Here is a 20352-nt window from a genome sequence, read left to right on the forward strand (position 1 = left end):
CTTTTACTTTACACACATTCTTTCTCAGTAAGACACAGAAGAGTGTGTTCTACTAAAAACAGTGTAATACATGAAGAAAGAAAAGACATGAGACCAAGGAACTAGGAGATTTAACCTGAGAGAAAAATGAAACTCCCAGAATGATAATGAACAGAGACCTCCCCCAATAACTAATTCAGAATGCGGTTGGTCAGAAGGCCCCAGAAGAGATTTAACAAGAACATGAAATTCACAGAATACACAGCTTATGAACAAATGTAAATATACAACTGAGGGAGGGTTTGGCGACTACATGCAAAACTAAACAAAAATTTTTTTTAAATTGTACAGGAAAAGAAAAGCAGCCAACTGTGAACAGGATGCTGAATTAGTAGAAGTTAATTACTAAGATACAGAATAAGTAACATTTAAAATACAACAAATGCAGGTAGTTCATCTAACTTGATTCACATCTGCAAATAACTAAGGAAATTATCTACCCTACACACTTCTTATGAGACGCAAATGAGTTAGTGCTTGTGAAATCACTTTCCAAATCCATAAATTAATACATAAAAGTAATAGTATTAGTTCTATGTTTAAAAAGACACTAAAAGTGGTCTATAATATTAAATATTCTTCATTTACATTTTTTCTTAAGGAAACTAATGACATCCCTCCGAAGAACTCTTTAAGTGGCAAGATGGTGGAAAGAGTGAAACATGGGAGTTACTAAGGAACTGAGATTTCAAGGTGACCAGATGTACTTTTTGAAGACATGTTATAATAGACGGGAAATTTGAAAAATTCCAAATCAAGACCTTAGAGATCTCAGACCAGAGCATGTCAAAAGACCAGCAAAGCAGTATATTCCTTTATCAAATGCCATGTCAACCAGGTTGCCTGAGATGCAGTAAATCATACAACATAAAAATGCTAAGTTTCTCAGATACTTCCCTGGAGAAGTAGCATACACTTAACAAAAGGACTGACCTGCCTTAACTTCTCACCAACCATCTCCCCCAACCATCTCCAACCACCCACAAAACATATTCAGACTGATTAAGAATGTTTTGTAGCACAAATGGTTATGAAAAAAAGAGCTATTATTAAGCACAGCATAATTTTATTTCTAAGACAACTTTATGATTGTCCCCATTTGTATAGTCCACATTATACCTATTTTCTTTGGCTCAAAAATTCAGTTTACACATACCTACTTTACACAAATAAAAACATAACACTTCTCTCTGGAGAAATAAGTTTTTATATATGATGTAAATAAACAATAATTTTGGTGATCATTAGCCTTGTTATCAAATACAAAATGTATCTTTAGAACACTGAATATTTACGAAGTTTTTACCATCTGACTAACACAGTAAATGCACTGTAAAACTTAATTCAGACATTCAGGGGAGATTCGTGGAAACAGAGACATATAGAAAAATTAAAACTAAAATTTTGGATTTTTTTTTTTTTACAAAATCTGAGAAGTTGAGAAGAGTAAAGGACATGGTCTTCCTGAAGAGGGTGAGAATGAGAAGAGGGATGTGAGTCTTGAATGTCTTCATTTTTGATGGAGGTTCAAATGTTAGTTTAAAATAATGATATACCTTATACAGATTACTTTAAGCCTCACAATACCACAAAACAAGATTTTTATCCTGATTTTAGAGATGAAAAAACTAAGGTAAGGAGGGATTAAATAACTTGCTTAAGGTCACACAGTATGGATGGACTTAATCCAGGCAGCCTGACTTGAAAACCCAAACTCTTCCCCATAATAACAGAATACCGCCTGCACATACAGAGAGAGCATTCCATCTCCTGCACTTCGGTGACTGATTTATGGATAGGCACAGAACTCAAATCAGAGTCCTTCTGCTGGAGCTGGAGGGAAATATACCCTTCAGGCCACTCAGATAACATGTGGATGGAAGTAAGGGTGAGCCTTCAGGCCATCAGCTTAAAGAAGGCCTAATAATCAATACAAGAGGATAAAACTAGGTAACAAGTAAAAGGAAACCGGGGTGTGGATGTGCACGCACACACACAGAATTGCTCAATTTCAGCTCCACGGACCCTGGTTCCCGAACTTGTTCCTTTGATTCTGTGGGCTATTTTAGGATCCTTTCTAATAATTTGAGACAATATACTGTTTTTCCATTTAATGCTATTTTGCATTGTATATCTATCATGTGCAGTTGAAAAAGTCTTCAGAGTCTCTGACTACAATGTAATATTCCTAGTTAATACTAGAGCTGTGCAGCATTGGTGATATAGTGGTGTGCACAGCTGCCTTCCTAGTTGACACCAGAAATAACAAAAGGGTAGCAAGAACAACAACAGTAAATTTACCACCTAAAAATTTACCACAGCTACACTTTAAAATAACTCCCAGGTTAAAGAAAAAAATCTAAATGTAGTTAATATAATTATTCCTCAACAGAGCTGACTTAAAATGAAAAAAGTATACTTAATGACAATGAAAATACTAAATGTCTAAAGCTGTGGGAAGTAACTGTATGTATTGAAGAGTAATCATAGCCTTAAATGCTTTTATTATTTAAAAAAAAGAAAAATAAATGAACTAAGAAGCTAAGAGAAAATAAAATTAACTACAAAATGAGAAAGAAACTAAAAGATAAAACAACTAATGAAATAAAAATCAATAATAAAAATAGTAACATTTATTGTTCAAACCAAGACCTGGCTCTTTCAAACAAATTACATGTAACAACCCACTATATATATATATATATATATATACACACACACACACACACACACACACCACACACACAGATATATATATGGTTTCTTTGTTTTTTCTCAGCTCACATGTATACAAATAGGATAAATTAATGAACTATCACGGACTACTCACAATTCAAGCAAAAATTAGGAATTTATTAAATTCCTAATGGTCAAAATTTACTAAATTCAAATGATGCAATGTACTTACTCTTTTTTTTGATATACTAAATTTCTTTATTGTAAAAATAAAAAAGAGAGAGAGAGAGAGGGAGCACACACACACACTGAATAAAATAATGGTTCTGACAGCTATTACTCGAAATGCACCTACCAATATGCACTTGTTAAGTACCAAAAACCTCATTTGAGTTTTCATGGGAAGAAAAAAAAAATGATATGGATAGTCCTAAAAATTATACCTTGCTTGAAGAAGTTGCCCCTTCTAAAGGGCAATTTCAGCAATAAAGATCAAATGCCTTGAACAAATGCATATCTTTGGTTCTAACGATTCCTTGTCTCTGATAAATTTCTAAGAACTGGAGAAATATAACAATTTGCATGCCAGGATTTTGACAGCAATAGTACGTTTAATAGTACCACCAAACTGCAAACTAACTGCAGTTGACCACTGAACAACACAAGTTTGAACTGTGGGAGTCAAATTATCCATGGACTTTCCTCAATATAGTAAATACTGCAGTACACCATCTGCAGTTGGTTGACCCCCCACACCTAACCGTGGATGTGGAGGAATGGCAATTTCAGAGGGGGGTACAAATGAAAATGGACTGCCCAGAGCACCTGTACCCTTAACCCTCACGTTGTTCAAGGGTTGGCTAATCCTTCACTCCTCTGCATCTAATCCAGTTGGTTCCATCTTCAAAGAATCGGATATCTAGAGTCTGGCAACTCTTCACCAACGCCAGTGCCGCCACCCTGTCCAAGCCATTGTTATCTCTTGCCAAGAGTTTTTGCATCTTTGCTCGACTCTTGGTCTCTAGGGTCTACTCCCACACAGCGGCCAGAGCAATCCTTTAAGAGCCTAAGTCAGGTTACGTCAATCTTCTCAAAAAAACTCTCTAATGCTTCCCCATCTCTAAAACAAAACTCTAAAAACCAGGTCAATGGTTATGAGGCATTTCATGAGACTGCCCCACCCCACTCCTCCCATCTTCTACCACCCTCTGCACTCCAACTACACTGGTTTCATAGCTGTCCCCAGAACACATCAGGAACATTCATTACAATCACACCTTTGTACCTTTCTAGTTACTGTTCTTCTGCCTGGGTTTGCTTCTCCCCTAGAGATCCTTCATGGCTTACTCCCTAAGTCTCTGCTTGAATGTCACCTTATCAGAGAGGTTATCCCTAAAACCCTATTTAAAATAGGGACAAATCTCCACCCCACAATCTCCATCTACCTTTCCACTCCATTTTCTCCATCACATTCTACGCCCTCTGACACACTATATATCTTACTTGTTTGTTTACTGTCTCCCCCAAGCAGAATATAAGGCTCATGAAAGCACGGAGCTTTCTTCACTTCTAAATCCTCAGGACAGTGCAAGGCAAAGTAGGTCTTCATTAAATATTTATTGAATGAATTCTGGAGTAGCAGGCAGTCATTAAAAATAATGCTGTAAAAAAAAATGATAGAAGAAACTGATGAAGTAGAAAGAGCATTTTATCAAGGAATATGTAACCCATGGATCAAAGAAGAAATCACAAGGGAAATTAGAAAATATTTTTAACTGAATGTTAACAAAACACTTCAAAATTTGTGGCATTCAGCTAAAGCCAATTCTTGGAGGGAAATCTGTAGTTTTAAAATCTTTTATTAGAACATCAGTAAGGTTTAAAATCAAAAGAATATACAAGAATGACTTTCAAATTTTCTATCTAAGACATATATATGGAAAAAACAGACATCAGCAATTTATTCTGGTTATTTCTCATGGTAATATTACAAATGATTTGCAATTGCTTATATGTGCCTTTCTGTATTTTCCACATTTTAGTTTTGTCTAATGAACACATTATTTTAATAAAAAACATTTTAAACCACTTCTTTTCCTTGTGCTTTAATTGTAATCGCTGGCCTCCTACTCTGCCTGTATCTTAAAATTCTTGCTCCCCAGTGTTCCATGCTTGCTCCTCAATTTACATCCATCCCTCAGTATCCTACCCACTGTTCAGCTTCACTTATGATCTGCAAACTGACCATTTCTCAATTTTTTGTAATGTCCTAAATTAGAGACTTACAGTTCCAATTGTTTAAAAGATGCTTCTAGATGGAAATCCTCAAAATTTAACAAGCCTAAAAGGACTCATTATCATTTCCTAAAACTTGTTCTTTTCTTTATTTTTAATATTGGTTAATGACAACACTACACACCCCCGTTCTCAATTCTATCAGTTGCATATTAGAAATCTCAAATCCTCTTCCTCACCTATGCCATGATTTCAATTTAGGCATCTTCCACCAATTATATTCTAAGAGTCCTAGCTTAGCTTCCTGCTACCACTCTCCCACTCCTAACAAGCAATTTAATCATCATCAGGGCAATTGTATACAGCTTTGAAGGCTGCCATCATATAAACTATGATTGTAATGGTGCCCCTGGCCTGATCATGATACCACCCTGCTTTAAAACTCAGTTAAGTAAAACAAACTTGTAGCACTGTAAAATCCTTCAACAACTGGTTCAAGGCTATTCTTCTAGCTTCATGTTCTCATCTATCATTCCTCTTTGCACCCTACAATCCAGACACACAACTTTTCAAGATTCTGTATCAAAGCCAAGGCTTTTGTGGATTCTTCTTTAGTCTGTACTGTCCTCCCTGCAGAAAACTTCTAAATCCTTCAAAACACAGTTCAAATGTTATCTTCCTCTGTGAGGTATTCTTAGACTGCTCTAGTATTGATACCTCAACAAAGTATTTTGTTAACAGTCCTACTTATTATAGCACCTGTTACAAGTGTATAATCATCTCAAATTCAACTGAGAGCTGAGCAAGAACAGCCAGAAGCCCCATGTTTGTACCCCTGACAACTACAATGCCCAGCCCCTAGGAGGGGCTCGATTCATGTTTACTTAAACAACCCTTAGCACCTACAATATTACAACTTCTTCAAAGTAAATAAATAATGAGTTCAAAAATATGGTTAGAACAATTGTATGTTTAGCTGGTCAACCTAAGTCTATAATCAGTGTGGCCACACGTGATCCCTGCCTCCTGATATTTACACCTTTCTGTCATTCCCTCCCCCTTGAGTATGAGCAGGACCTGTGACTTGTTTATAACCAATGGAATGCAGCAAAGGCAATGGGCTGTGTGTGATTACATGTACATATTTACATAAGAGTGTAGCACCAGCCCATCTTGCTAGTCTCTCCTTTGCTGGCTTTGAAGAAGCAAGTTGGCAAGAGCTTAACAACCATGATGAAATGAACTCTGCCAGCAACCTGAGGGAGGGAGCTTGAAAGCAGACCCTTCCCCAGCCCAGACTCTAGATAAACAACCCAGTCCTGGCCAATACCTTGATTGCAGTCTTGCCGAGGACCCAAACTAAGCTGCACCCAGACTCCTAACCCATGGAAACTGTGAGATCATAAAGATGTGTTGCTTTAGGCAGCTAAATTTGTAGTAATTTAATAAGCAGCATAGAAAACTATCCGCAACTGAATACTATCAAACCTAAGGTATTTCTGAACACTTTTTTCCATACAAAGGGCATGTTTGCCCCAATTTCTAAACACTTAAATAAACGTAGAACAAATTTAATTCATTAATAACACCAGTCAAGTACATACATGCAAAATTAAAACATTTAGGAGGTACTGTGCTACAAAAAGCAGTTCCTATACTTCTTTTTTAACTCATTTGCTAAAATACCCGGTTGTACATATACCCAGTATATACAGTAAGTATAACATTAAGGCAATTCTTACAAAAACAAGATAAATAATAAACTGAAAAAAACTGGTATCTAATTAGTGGTATTGGCAACCAGAAAATAAATAAGAACCTACTTACTTGTTACCAGGCAAAGCAATCAAATTGGAGGCAGACGGAGGACTTGCTGTAGACACTACCTGTGAGTAAAACAACAGAGCTCTTTCTGGCTACGTGGACAGCAAGGCATCAAAAGTACTTAGGTCAGGCAGCTCTCATATCAGATAATGCCCAGTGCAACACAAACCACTCCTCCCTCTGGCACACCTTCCACCTTGCAGTCAAGAAAACTCAAAATACTCCCAAAGCAAAGACTTCCATGGCAGAGTCCACACCTTAGCATAACAAAGCATACAACACAAGGTATCTCCCTAGAGTGTTTAAAGATTCTGTGAGATTACAAGTGAGAAACATTAACCATCAGAGTTCCTGTGGGCTGCTTTTTTGTGTGTGGGGCGGGGGGAGGGTGACGGGATAGTGGTTAGAAGAGTCATTTTTCTTAAGAAGAAGCAGACATTTCTCTTCTACCACCCCATAAAAGCCTTCAATTGAATAAAAGAACATTCAGGAATAGAAAGTAGATTAATCACAATATCCCCAGTTCAAACATTTTAGCACTAGATACTAGTAAGAAGTAGTAACTGAGTACAATTCAATACAGTTAATTAATGGAGATAATCTAACACCTGAAAACCCACATCCATCTTGAAGATTAAGAGAAATAAGTCTGCCAAAAGTACAAATTTTATTTAACATATTGTTTTAAGTGATAACCTAAACTCCTTCAATAAAAGGAAGCATGTTTCCTAAGTAACAGGAGGCACCTGAATTACAATCAGCCGACTGAAATACTCATAGGCACAACACGCCCAAAGAAACTCAAGCCAATCAATTAGGAGGAGGCCAAAAGCAACCCAGTACCATCAGTAAATTGTCTAGATTAATTCATTTCACCTTTTTACTTCCAAACTCATGGATGTAAGAGAAGCCCACATGGTTTCTCTAGAAATGAACTCCATTGACTGGTACAATTTTATAGTCCAATTTACCTCTGCCATCCTTGCTGGATCATTAAACACTATTTTACCACGCATATAATTGATTTTATGAACATTTAGCAACTTGATAGTGGAAAAAATGTAGACACACAATAGAGCCAAAGAAATCCTCTCTAAGATACCACCAAGTCTTTTATATATTAGACTATTCCCTTAAAGACCTGTTTTAGAACAAACGTGATAAAGAAAAGGCTTTTGTTCACTGTAATAGTATTAAACTCAGCACTCTGAAAAGAATAACAAAAAGAAGAAAAACCTACTTGACCTAAAAACTCCTACATGTTTTATAATCATATTCTGATATACAATAATTCAGTCCTAAGAAGTTCTAGGAAATCTCTGTAAACTGAAATATGTGAATTAAGCACCTCTCTTCTGGTTCTCTAGAGGGAACTAAATAAGAGCGAATATAGCCAAAATACACGTCCCAAAGAGAGAAAAACATAAACCAACACAGAAAACCTCATTTAATTTGGTAATTCATTATGACGGAACTAGTAACAATTCAACTTGTCAGACTTCTAAATTTTTTTTAGAAAGTGGTATTGTTTAGGTTTTCCTTTTCTATAAATTACATGACACCCTCTAAAGAAAGATAATTTTGAATCTTATTAGCACCATATTTCCCTATTAGGAGACAGTAACAATACAAACCTCAATTAAAATAAGTTTTATAAACTTACAGAAATAACTTCCCACTAATTTAGAAATATCCCTTTTCTCAATTTTCAGATGGAGTTACTTTATAATGCCCAAACATCTGTACAACTTGTAACTGAATAAACACATTAACTCTATAATAGATAACTAAAAAATTAACTCAACACAGAGTATAATAAAGCCTAGGTTTTAAAATAATAAGATTCATCACCTGGTTCCCTAAATCTCAGGATGATGACAAACATGCTTCTATTAAGTTTCCCTAATGAGCCCATCCACTGAAATACAGGTAAAAATCTCATTAAAGCAAATGCTGCTGGAAAGGTGCTTTTTCACCTAAGTGTATTCCATCTTCCGGTCTTAACTAGGATTTAAGGTACGCACTTTGATCTGTTCCCATCATTTAATAAGAAAAAGTAATTTGTGATCCTCTTCCAAACTTTCTCAACTGGGGTTCCTCATCTGAATTGCCAAACACAAGATTATGTGAATGACTGTTTTCTTAAATTTCCTAAGAAAGATATATAACTAGAAACATTCTAAATGCACAGGAGAAAAAAATTAATTGCATACAATAGATGCCTTAAGACATTAGGGCTCCATTCTCTAGAGACTTGGTTAAGAAAGGCTGCCACAGTTCTCAGTGTCACTGTGCTTCCACCAGGCCCCAGTCATCCTAACCCCCAAAATACTAAAAGGACTAAGTGCACAAATCTAGGAATTTAGATAAGAAAAAAGATAAACGCTTTACTTCTCCAACTTTCAGCAACTAGGTCTTCTTCATCTGCTCTTACTATGAATTAATAGCACAGGTGTCAACTATTTGCCCCTGCTCTGAATGAAACATATTTAAGAAAATAAACCCATACAAATATACTCTTTGTTAAAAGAAATTATCAGCGCTATAAAAAAAACTGAATTAAGACACTCCATCAGTATACCAAAGAAACAAAAACTACTAATTTAACAAACCCTTTCCTATTCCCCCTTCTTTAGCAAGCTTCTAAATATACGTAACTGCTAAATGCAAATTTTAATCTTAAAAAGATAATCATTTTTTAAAAACCAGCTTATTAGCCTTTATTCTTGCACTAATCTTCCATTCTCAAGAAACTGTCTTTTGTTATTCTTCGATGTGGTGACTACAGTACCTTCAGCTGTGTTAATTATGAATCACAAATCACAGTATGGTCAGCACTAATTCTTTTCCTCAAAAACAAAATTTTTTTTAAGGGCTAATCTTAGGAAAAGTCAATATTTTTAGTTACACAGCAGAAATCACTTTAATAACAATTAATTAAAGTAAGGTGACTAGAGAGTTGTTCTACATTTTGAATATACAAACCAGTATTAAGAAGATGGAAAAAACTAGACATATCATTCCCATTTTTAATTTATGCAAAGGGGAATGCTGATAGTACAGAACAGAGCAGTTAAATTACATTATTGAATATTCCACTTTACCAACCACCTACTCAAATTTCTCACATTTATAAGCACATGAGTAAAAGGGGTACAGAAATGGAAATGATGGTGTTTTCACTATTCATCTGTGCTCAACTGTGAATGCAGATAATATGATGCATAACGCAATGATATGGAAACGTTTATCTTCTATAGTCTGCATCTCTAGCCAGAGTTAACTTCTACTTCTTTTCATGAACTGGGAAGCGAGGGTGTCTTAATTCATTTATCATTAACCGTTTTGACAAAAAGTTCATAAGCATAAAACATAACTGAAGAGGTAGAATTTGTTTTCCTCAGATCAGGGGCACCCTTACCCCTCTGTTTCTACATAAACACATATCGTTTAACTACTAAAATTTCCATTTTTCAGTGTCTTTCCCTGAACTCTAGTGAACATGGCTTTTCAAAAGCACCTAGGGCTTTTACTGCATCTTGCAGGCAGAGTTATGATAATTAATCTCCTTAAGAAACTGTTTTCAATTTTTTAATGCTGTCCAAATTAAGCAGGACTCATATTAACCATTATCTAAAGTAGCAGTTTACTGGGGTTTAAAAATATACATTTCATTAACACATTCATCCAATTAAAGTGTACGCAACAGGTGGGACTATTTACACAGATATAAGAATTACAGTTTTATATATTAACAGTCACTCCAAAGACGATAACTCCCTTCTTCTTCAAATACTCATCTGTTCATTTCAGACTCTGACTTTTGGCCTTTAAAAACTGCTCACCACTCGAGTCACCAGATAGAACTACATTTAGCAACGGGTCTTCTCCTGACTTCCTGCTACTAAAACCCACAAGCACCAGGGCTGTTGCGTCGGTTTGTTTTAAAAACACTATTTGCTCCCTTCACCTCCGGGGGGCAAACAAGGTCCTTCTGGACTAAGGAGCCGCGAAGAGGTGAGGGTGCACTTTGTGTTAAAAACAAAGAAACAAACAGAAGGGTCGCGCGGCAGCGGCGCTGCAGGGGTTAAGAGGCGATATCTCTCTCTCTCTCTCTCTCTCTCTCTCTCTCTCTCTCTCTCTCTCTCTCCCCCCCCCCACCCCCCCCCCCCCCGCCAAGAGGGGTGACCCGGCCCGGCGGAGCGGCGAACCCCCGGCGCCCAAGCTGAAGGAGAAAAGGAGAAGGGTAAAAATAAGCGCAGTCGCGGCCCACGTGCCGCCCGCGGGAGCCAAGGAGGGAAGGGGCCATACCTCCAAACATGTGCGGCGAGAGGTGAGCTGGTAAGGAGCCGATCACCAGGCGTGGGCCGCCGGGACCCCCGCCCGCCGGCCGGTCCCTGCCGCCGCCGCCGCCGTCCTCGGGGCTGCTGTGAACCGAGTCCTGGGAGCCGTACGGGCCGCTGCTGCTGTTGGGGATGCTGAAGGTGGACTGCGCCGCGCGGGCCCCCGCCGCCACGGTCCCCACGGCCCCGCCTAGGGAGCGGCTGCGTGGGGCCGCCGAGGCCGCCGCGGCGCCACCGGAGGCGCTGGGCTGGTGCGCGCCGGACACCTGAGCCGGAAACCTCCCGGCGGCCGCGGCTCGCGCCCCGCCGCCCGCAGTCCCGTTGGCCCCTCCGCTGCTGCTGGAAGGTAAATCCGAGCCCGAGTACGCGCGGGTGCGGCCGTTAGCAGCGGCCGGGCCGCTCTGCTTGGCGCCCATGTCCGCCCTGTCCCGGGCCGGGCCCGCGCGCAGCGCCCGGAGCGCCGGGAGGGGGGGAGCGAGCGCGTGAGCGAGAGGGCAGGGTCGAGGCGCCGAGGCCGGCGCAGACAGAAGCCCGCACGTCCAGGGCCGCAGCCCGGCGCCCCGAGGGCCGGTCTGCGCCCGGCGCGCTCTTCTCGGGGTTGGCGGGCGAGACCTGCTGCCTGACGGGGCGCGGGAGACGAGGAGAGACGGAGAGGAAGGAGGTCCCGGCTCCCGTGGGCGCCGCTCGCTGGCTCCAGCGGGCGGGGCGGCTCAGGTGGCTGCGCGGCTGCCGCTGCTTTCGGTTCTAGTGCGCCGCGACGGGCCGCTGCCGCTCTCTGCCGCCGCCGCGCTCTGCGCCGAGAGCCTCGGCACCGCCTCCTCCCGGGCGGCCGCCGCTACCGCCGCCATCCTCCTGCTCCCACGGCGGCTCGCGGGTGAGTGGGAGGCGCCCGCCCAGACTCAGCCAAGGCCACCTTCCCTCCTCCCCCAGCCACCCAGCTGTTATTAACGGAGAAGGAGGAAAACCGGGTGGCGCGTGAGGGGAGGACGCCGGAGGGGAGGGAGTAGCGGCGCGTGCTTCCCGGCAACCGTCACCGCGCTCCCCCGGTGAAGGAGGGGCGGGGGTGGGGGGGGAGGTGGGACACGAAGGTAGGGGTGCCCAGGAGGGGAGGAGGTTCAGCGGCCCTCTCACCAGAAGGCGGAGAAGCTGCGCTGCTCCGGGATGCGCCAGGGCCGGAGTGTTTGGGTCGCGCGCGGTGACCCCGCCCCCTGGCGCCGCCCAGCGGATTGGCTCCCGCCAGCCTGGCCCCGCCTCCCCCAGCCGCGGCCTTCCCGCTTCGGCCTTGTCTCGCCTAGGTGCCTTGGTGTGGTAGGTGCTGCCACCCGCGGAATCGGTGATGGACAGGTCGCTGGCCCCGCCCTCTCATGCAGGGCGCGCGCCCTCTCCAGCGCAGGGCCTACGCCGATTGGAGGGACTGAGCCCCTCGGAGCGCCAACCAGAAGGCGGCCCCTCCTGCCGCACGTGGCCCTCGGACGCCGGACCTGACCGTGGGTCTACTTCAGCTTTTTCCAGCTGGGGCTGGGAATGGCTTGGTCCTGCGTCCCGAGTCATTTAGTTTGGGTGGGTGTCAACTTCCTCCTTGGTGTTACTCCGAGTGTGTCGTTTAAATAAAACAGAAGCTCACCAATGCTGATAATAAAAGACTGAAAACAAAAGAAAGAACAGAGGAGGCATAAGCCAACTTGATCTGAATTAGATCTATCCCATTTAAACACTCTGAGTGTGGAGAAAGCACAGAGTTGATAGAACTAAGGATACTCCAGCCTGATCTTCAGTTGTAGGGCAAAAACTGTGGCACAGAGAAAGCACCCGATTCAGGAGACCTGGGGTCTAGGTCTGGGACCAAAACTAAGTTACGTGTAATAAGCAAATTATTTCACCTTTTTGAACTTTAGTTTCCTTACCTGGGATCTTGGTATCAAATCTCGAGGGTACCTGCTGTTTTCAAATCCTCTAATTTCTCTAAAATGGCAATTAATAAAATTCTCACTCCATTCATAACTGTAATGTGGTGTCTTGGTAGCAAAGCATGGTCTGGATACCCAGTGGACAGCCTGCTCTGACCCTCCCATTTTTAAAATGCCTAAAAGTGTCCTCTGTATGAAAATAATTGCAACGGGTGTTTTTTGTACAAAGTGCAGACGTAAATACTTTGTCGTTTTTCCATATTTGTAATGAGTCATTTATGTAATCATTTTTATCAAGCTTTGTAATGATTTTTATCACTCTTTGAGGTATGAGAATCAAGTTTTTAAACAGAAGTGAAGGATATATGTATAGATATTGATGTATTGTGTGTGTGTGTGTGTATATATGTATACACACACAAAGCTACTCAATTCAAATCTAACATTCTTTCATCTTGGGTATGAGCTTACTGAAACCAACGTTTACTTGGTAAGCAAAGAAAAGTTTGAAATGCCAAAGTGTTACCAGAATGACAAGCTCTCATTTAAGAAGGCATCTAGTGATTTGATCCGATTTAACTTTTATTGAATGAGGCCTTGGGTGCAGAACTGTGGTTCAGCAGGAATTTGTCACCAATATGGCAAGAACTTACTGTTAATAGAGAAAAGTAATAAACTATGATTTTTAAAAAGGAGTAAAAGACTTTTGCAAGTCTCTGAGGAGCTAACAACTGATAAAGAGTTTCATACTCATCATTATATACTCTATCATGTATAAAATTTTATACATCATTTATACATTATGCATTTTAAAAGTTTAGATAACTATAATATGGAATAAACCCCATTTATTAGTTAAAACTATTCAATGGAAATCTTTAACTCTGTGACTCTTACTCATATCCAGATTTAGTTATACTTTGCTTCATCACATCCAAACCTATATTTTTAAGTGATTTTTACCCAGACATTAATTACACCTGAAAAGCACTCAACATTTATTCATTTATTCCTACCTAGGAAAAAAATCCCCTTATAGTGCCAGGTTTCCAGCATTCACACCACTCACAACAGTTGGAATTTTACATTTGTTTGATTATTGATGTCCGTTCCTCACAAGACTGTAAGTTCCATGAGGGCATGGAAAGTGTGGTTTTTTGGCTCACCGTTGCAGTGCTTGGCACGCAGTAACCTCTAGGTAAGTATTTGTTGAATAAATGAGTAGTGAGAAGGCCATTTACAGGCTGAACATTGGATACAGAGGATAAAAATTGGAGTTGGATAAAAATTCATTCAGCTCATAGATATGTGCTTTGTTTTCCTCAGTGCCGGGGACGGCATCTTAGTCAAGGCAGGCTAAGCCACGCAGTGGAAACAAGCCCCTCAGCCTCAGGGTCTTGATGGAATGAAAGCACGTTACAAGTTCACTTGGTACACCCTCTCATCTCCCTCCGAACAGTTCCCCACTTAAGTGGCAATCCTGGGTGTCTCTTCTCCAAGCGGTGACTCAGGGACCCAGGCTCTTATCTAGTGCTAACCAGGCCCCTGGGTCCCTCACAGAGTCCGTCACTAGATCCTGTGCACCTGGCTGCCCAAAGAAAAGGGGCAGATATTGGAAGAAGTTTTGGCCAAGCCTGGAAGGGTTTGCATCCCTCTGCCCACTATCCATGTTGGCAGAAATCGGTCACATAGGCAAACCTACCTGCAAAGGGGTCAGAAAATGTGGTTTTGTGTGTGTGTCCAGGAAGAGAAAGAAAAAAATTTTGGCAAGCACATAGCAAGCGTGTCTTTGCCACACACACGAACAATTGTCTGGCTATCAAGTATCTAAGCTAAATATGAAATCTTAGTAAAACATTTTACAATAAACAAAGTTACATGAAAAAATTCAAGTGTCAGTTCCTGTTATTAAGCCATCAAAATGTCATAAAGAAAAATTTTTTGTGTCTGTGTGGATCAGCTAAATTCCTTCTGCTTTAAACTGTGTATCTAGAAACACCATCTAGCACAACTGATTAGTTTCAAACCAGAACATCATGTTAAAATGTGGTTATCCAAAGAAAATAAAAACACTAATTCAAAAAGATTAAAAAAAAGTGGTCATCATCTTGATTAAATTCCCTCTCCATATGGATCTCCCCTGTCACCCCACTCTTAACGCCATCGTCACAGGCTAACTTCAGTATTCCTACTCAGTGCTGTGTTCATAATCCCTTCACAGCACTGATCTTCACAGCACGATTGTATTATTATTATTGATCTTCTGGCTGTCATTAAACAACACTGTCCATGATAGGCCTCACATCTGTACCCCCAGCATCTAACACAGTGCCTGGGACCTATGATGGTACAATAAGTGATCTGTGAATGAATGAATGAATGAATGAATAAAGGAGTGAATGAATATTCCAGCTTCAGTGATTGTTTCCTGAAGGTTGCACATGACCTAATCTTCCTTGACATTTCCCCTGTGGCAGATGCCCCTTCTGTTTCCTCTCTGGGTGGGACTTTTTGTTTCTTTCACCTCGAGGATTCTGGAGTTATGAAACTGGCCTGCTATGTTCTCTCCTTGGCCCTCTTTCCTCTCTCCTCTGTCTCTCTCCAAACAGGAATCCACATTAAACTGTCACTGTGTTTTCTTGTCAGCCAAACAGTTCTGACTTCATTTAAAATTTGTAGCTTCTTTATTCTACCCTCTACCAGTTCTTCAAAAATTAAAAGTGCTGCTTCATCCAAATCAGTATACATGTATAGAACTGAACAAAGTTTTATGAGGTCATACCCATGCTACGTGGGATGCACTCCAGTTTCTAGTCTATTCCATTTCACTTTTGTAAAATGCTGGTTACTACCTGCTGAACTGACTTCATAAGCCACTAATGGGTTGTAATCTGCAGTTTGACAGACGATGGTCTAAATCAGTGCTTTGCAAACTTTAGTGCATGAAAGAATCAACTGGAGACCTTGTTAAAACAGACTGCTGGGCCCTACCCTCAATGATCCTCCTTCCTTAGGTCAGGGTTGGACCTTGAGAACGTGCATTCTAACAAGCAGCCCAGTGATGCTGCTGCCACAAGACGTCTGACCATCTTTGGAGAAGTACTGGTCTAAATGACACTCTCCTGTACATAATCAGAACTGTTGTTTTAATGTCTCAGAGACCAGAGCCCCAGCTCTTTAAAATTTCTAGTATTTGAAGCTTTTTTATGTTTTGTTTTTCTTCCTCCTGACAGGGTTAAATGATGATATTTGACCACAGACTTTAGGGGTTCACAATTAGTTTGTATGGTTAAAGCACTTCATGTTGACAAATTTGGTGACCAGAAACCCACACTGGAACAGATAAGCTAGTTGTGGGATCCTCAATAAAAATACCTGCCCAGTCATTTCACTGTTATCTAGTTGAATTGCAATTGGAGTGAGTCTCTTCCCTTTGGCATTTACTCTTTTTTGTGTTTATCTTTCCTCTGTTGCCCACTCTTTTAAAGCTGTGATGGATCAGGCCTTTGACATGTAGGACAGCAGATCTGCACTGGGCAGAAGACCTGTCACACCCCTTAATCTGCTCAGTTAGGCCCATAGCCTCCCAACCATGCTGTCATGCAGTCAGCACCGGCCCTACACTGTCTGCTAAAGTCTCTGCCATCCCACTTTCCTCTCATTATAGTATTTAAAAGATGGCCATGGTTTTGCCTTCTTTTTTGGGGGGAGGGGTATTATATACTACCTAGTCTCCTTACCAAACTATAGGACTGCATGTATAATTACCTATCTTTAAGTAGGCTTTTTTCCTATTCTTATATTTCATTTTTAAAGAAATAAATGAGGCATCTAAACAATAAAATTTATCTTAATCCACCCTACAAAAGATTTTAGTGGCGATTAGAAATTTAGATCTTAATAAAACTGAAGTCAGTTTAGAGGAATATTTAGGAATTGCACTGTTGGGTAATTTTTCAAAGAACATCAAAAATTGGGATAATATCTTTAACACACTTTTATTTTTCTGTCATGAGTAAGCCAAATACTTCCTTCCCTTTACTCTCATTGATTCTTTAATCAATCATACCTGTCTTCCAAAGGACGGAGCCATCATGACGGGATTATAAGCACACACCATGAAGTAGGTAAGCTCAGGCCAGCGTTCGCCCCTGGCTCTGCCTAGCACTGCTGTGGGGTTTAGGACAAGCCACTTAAACTGGTTAAACCTGTTTTCTCTGTAAAATGCAGATAATCATAATACCAGTCTCACAGAGTAGTTGTGAGTCTCAAAAGATTCAGTCTCTCTTTACTTTGAAATTTGTTAATAGATAGACATATTTTAATCTCAATGTTATTATCCCTAGCAGGTTGTAATCATTTGCATACTACCTCTAGCAGGTTATGATATTGTGCAGTTTAATATATACTGACACTGACTGGGACTGATTTTACCAATTTGTATAATTTTTTTAATTAATTAATTAATTTATTTTTTTATTTTTGGCTGCACTGGGTATTCATTGCTGCGCGCAGCCTTTCTCTAGTTGCGGCGAGCGGGGTCTACTCTGTTGCAGCGCGCGGGCTTCTCATTGCGGTGGCTTTTCTCTTGTTGCGGAGCTCGGACTCTAGTCGTGCGGGCTTCAGTAGCTGTGGCTCCTGAGCTCTAGAGCGCAGGCTCAGTAGTTGTGGCACATGGGCTTAGCTGCTCCACGGCATGTGGGATCTTCCCAGATCAGGGCTCGAACCCATGTCCCCTGCATTGGCAGGTGGATTCCTAACCACTGCCCCCTGAGGGAAGTCCCCTATGATTTTAATATATATTGGCACTTGAGAATTTATTGGTAATAATTGTTTAGTAGTAATTTACTAATAAGTATGTATATCACTACTCTAATTTTGATGACAATATGACGTGTCATGATGACAAACCTACATCTTTCTATCATTGGATGGATGAATGTGTATGCATGCACATATATGTATGAAATGTGAAAAGAAATTGTCATTAAGAGACCAGGGACTAGCTATTTGAAATATATCTAAAGCTTTTAAAAAAAAAACCTCTTGGGCTTCCCTGGTGGTGCAGTGGTTGAGAGTCCGCCTGCCAATACAGGGGACACGGGTTCGTGCCCCGGTCCGGGAAGATCCCACATGCCGTGGAGCGGCTGGGCCCGTGAGCCGTGGCCGCAGAGCCTGTGCATCCGGAGCCTGTGCTCCGCAACAGAAGAGGCCACAACAGTGAGAGGCCCGCGTACCTCAAAAACAAACAAACAAACAAAAACCTCTTGATTCTATAGGATAATTAAATTACGCTTTCACTAAGGAGTCTTCGGAGTCCTGAACAGGACTAAATGTGTTGTGAAAGCATTTCATGTTAATCAATCAGTGGCCAGATCCCTAAGCTATGTCAAACATGGATTCTGGGATCATTTTCCTCTCCAAAAATAGCGCGAGATACAATGTAAGCAACTACTAATAAAAATAACTTAATTCTTGCTTATCAAAATGATATGGAGTATTAATAAGAGCTTAAATATTTATATTATGCTCTCTTCTCAATTAATCCACTTTGGATTGCAAAAAGTACTTTTCAAAAAATCTTTAAAAGCCCTTGTTTTAAAACCCTTAATACAAAACGACCACAACCCATGATGATTTTCCTCCATTATGAAGAAAACTCTCAGATTCCATACAGAATGTTTTAAAAGGAATCCCTGCTCTTTATGAGGGGCATACTGTTGAAAAAACACAACATTTAGTGGACAATTGTGTCATGAGGCCAGTACCGAGGGGCATTTCCCTGCCTACAGAAATGAAGAACAGCTTGGAGAAAAAATAGCTCTCTGCTACATAATGCATGCAGTGCCTCCTCCAGTGCATATGCACCACCTCCCTGCTTCCTGTCACTTGCGGAAATCACTATGGTTATACATGAATGATTAAGTAGTATTATAAGACATTTTCCCTTACCACTTCCTCCCTTACCCGGAAAGGTAGCCAAAAGCCCCAATAAAAGCAAGCCCCTTATTTTAGGCCTAGATTGCATAAGCCTCCCAAATACAGAACTCTGTTTCTGTTTTATTTTTAACTCCCTACAGTGCCTGCTTCTGAGACAGTCTGCACACAGGAGACATCAGTAACTGCTGTGGATCACGAGAGACAGCAGTGACAATACCCGTCCTGAATCACTACTGACTTAGCAGGCTGTCGTTACCGCATTAAGTTTGCGTGTGTCCCATTTGCCATCTTCTACACTTTTCATCCAGGGCAGTCCATACCTTAGGTGGCCAATTCCCTTTGAGTTGCTATTGATTGACGTATGCCCCCAGGTTTGGCCAGGTTGGAAGTGGTAAACTCATAACTTCAGGACGATCTTTCCCTGGCAACCAGAAAGAAAACAGAGCAATAAGAGCTACTGTTCAACTTGCCCCACCCTCTATTTCCCAGAAACTAGCTGGGCTCTGGCTGCACTCTAGGGATACAGGTCTAAACCGTGTAGGCTTTGGAACATAGCCCTGAACCAGGTCATCCCTGGTGCATGGAAACAGCAGAATACCTTGGGACCTGCACTGGAGATGTCTTCATCCCTTAAGCAAAAAGTGACTGTGCATTTGTCATTGCCAGGCCCTGTGCTTATCACTGGGAATGCAAAGCTAAGCCAGACAGGGTCCCTGCCTTCAAAAACCTTACAGCATAGAGTCAGAGGACATAAGCAAAAAGTGACCGCGCATTTGTCATTGCCAGGCCCTGTGCTTATCACTGGGAATGCAAAGCTAAGCCAGACAGGGTCCCTGCCTTCAAAAACCTTACAGCATAGAGTCAGAGGACATAGATATAAATAACGAGATGATTAGAGTGCAGTGTGGTAAATACATGCTGGGGTGGAGTGCAGGGATGGGGGTTGGGTGAAGGACAAAGATGAATTCCCAGAAGTGATACTGAGCTGAATCTTGAGAGAGAGAGCGAGCTGGCTTAAGCAGCCACAGGCATTCCAGCCTGAGGGAGCATGAAGCAAGTGAGAGCTTTGAGCATCTGAAGAACGGCATGCAGTTCATTACAGCTGGAACGAAGAGTAGGGAGGCGATGAGGTGAGCGAATAGGCTGGAAAAGCAGGTTGAGGCAGAGACTAACTGGCTTGGTGTGCTGGGTTAAGAGGTTAGAATCAATCCAGGAGACAAAAAGGAACCACTTTCATAAACAGGGAAGTAGCATGAGTGTATATACAGTTTAGAAGGATAACTCAAGCAGTATTTTGGAGAATTTCTTGATAGGATGGAGGAAAGCACAGTGAAGTGGAAGACTAGTTAGGAGACTGATGTAGGGCAGATTCAAAAGCTATTAAGAGA

At 41.2% G+C, this 20352-nt stretch overlaps 1 protein-coding gene across 2 annotated transcripts in view; it reads right to left on the reverse strand.

Annotated features, from left to right (window-relative positions):
- ZNRF2 (zinc and ring finger 2) overlaps positions 1 to 12885 on the reverse strand; it is a 104472-nt gene extending 91587 nt beyond the window's left edge. Inside the window, exon 1 of one of the 2 annotated variants that reach the window (XM_004269946.3) lies at positions 11086 to 12885. In XM_004269946.3, coding sequence (XP_004269994.2) covers positions 11086 to 11533 — 448 coding nt within the window. In that variant the 5' untranslated portion in view covers positions 11534 to 12885. The remainder of the gene's footprint in view (positions 1 to 11085) is intronic. The other variant, XM_033428328.2, reaches the window with a different exon arrangement.
- Between the last annotated feature and the right edge of the window lie 7467 nt (positions 12886 to 20352).

The sequence above is a fragment of the Orcinus orca genome, chromosome 9 (assembly GCF_937001465.1).
Source record: "Orcinus orca chromosome 9, mOrcOrc1.1, whole genome shotgun sequence".
Classification (NCBI taxonomy): domain Eukaryota; kingdom Metazoa; phylum Chordata; class Mammalia; order Artiodactyla; family Delphinidae; genus Orcinus; species Orcinus orca.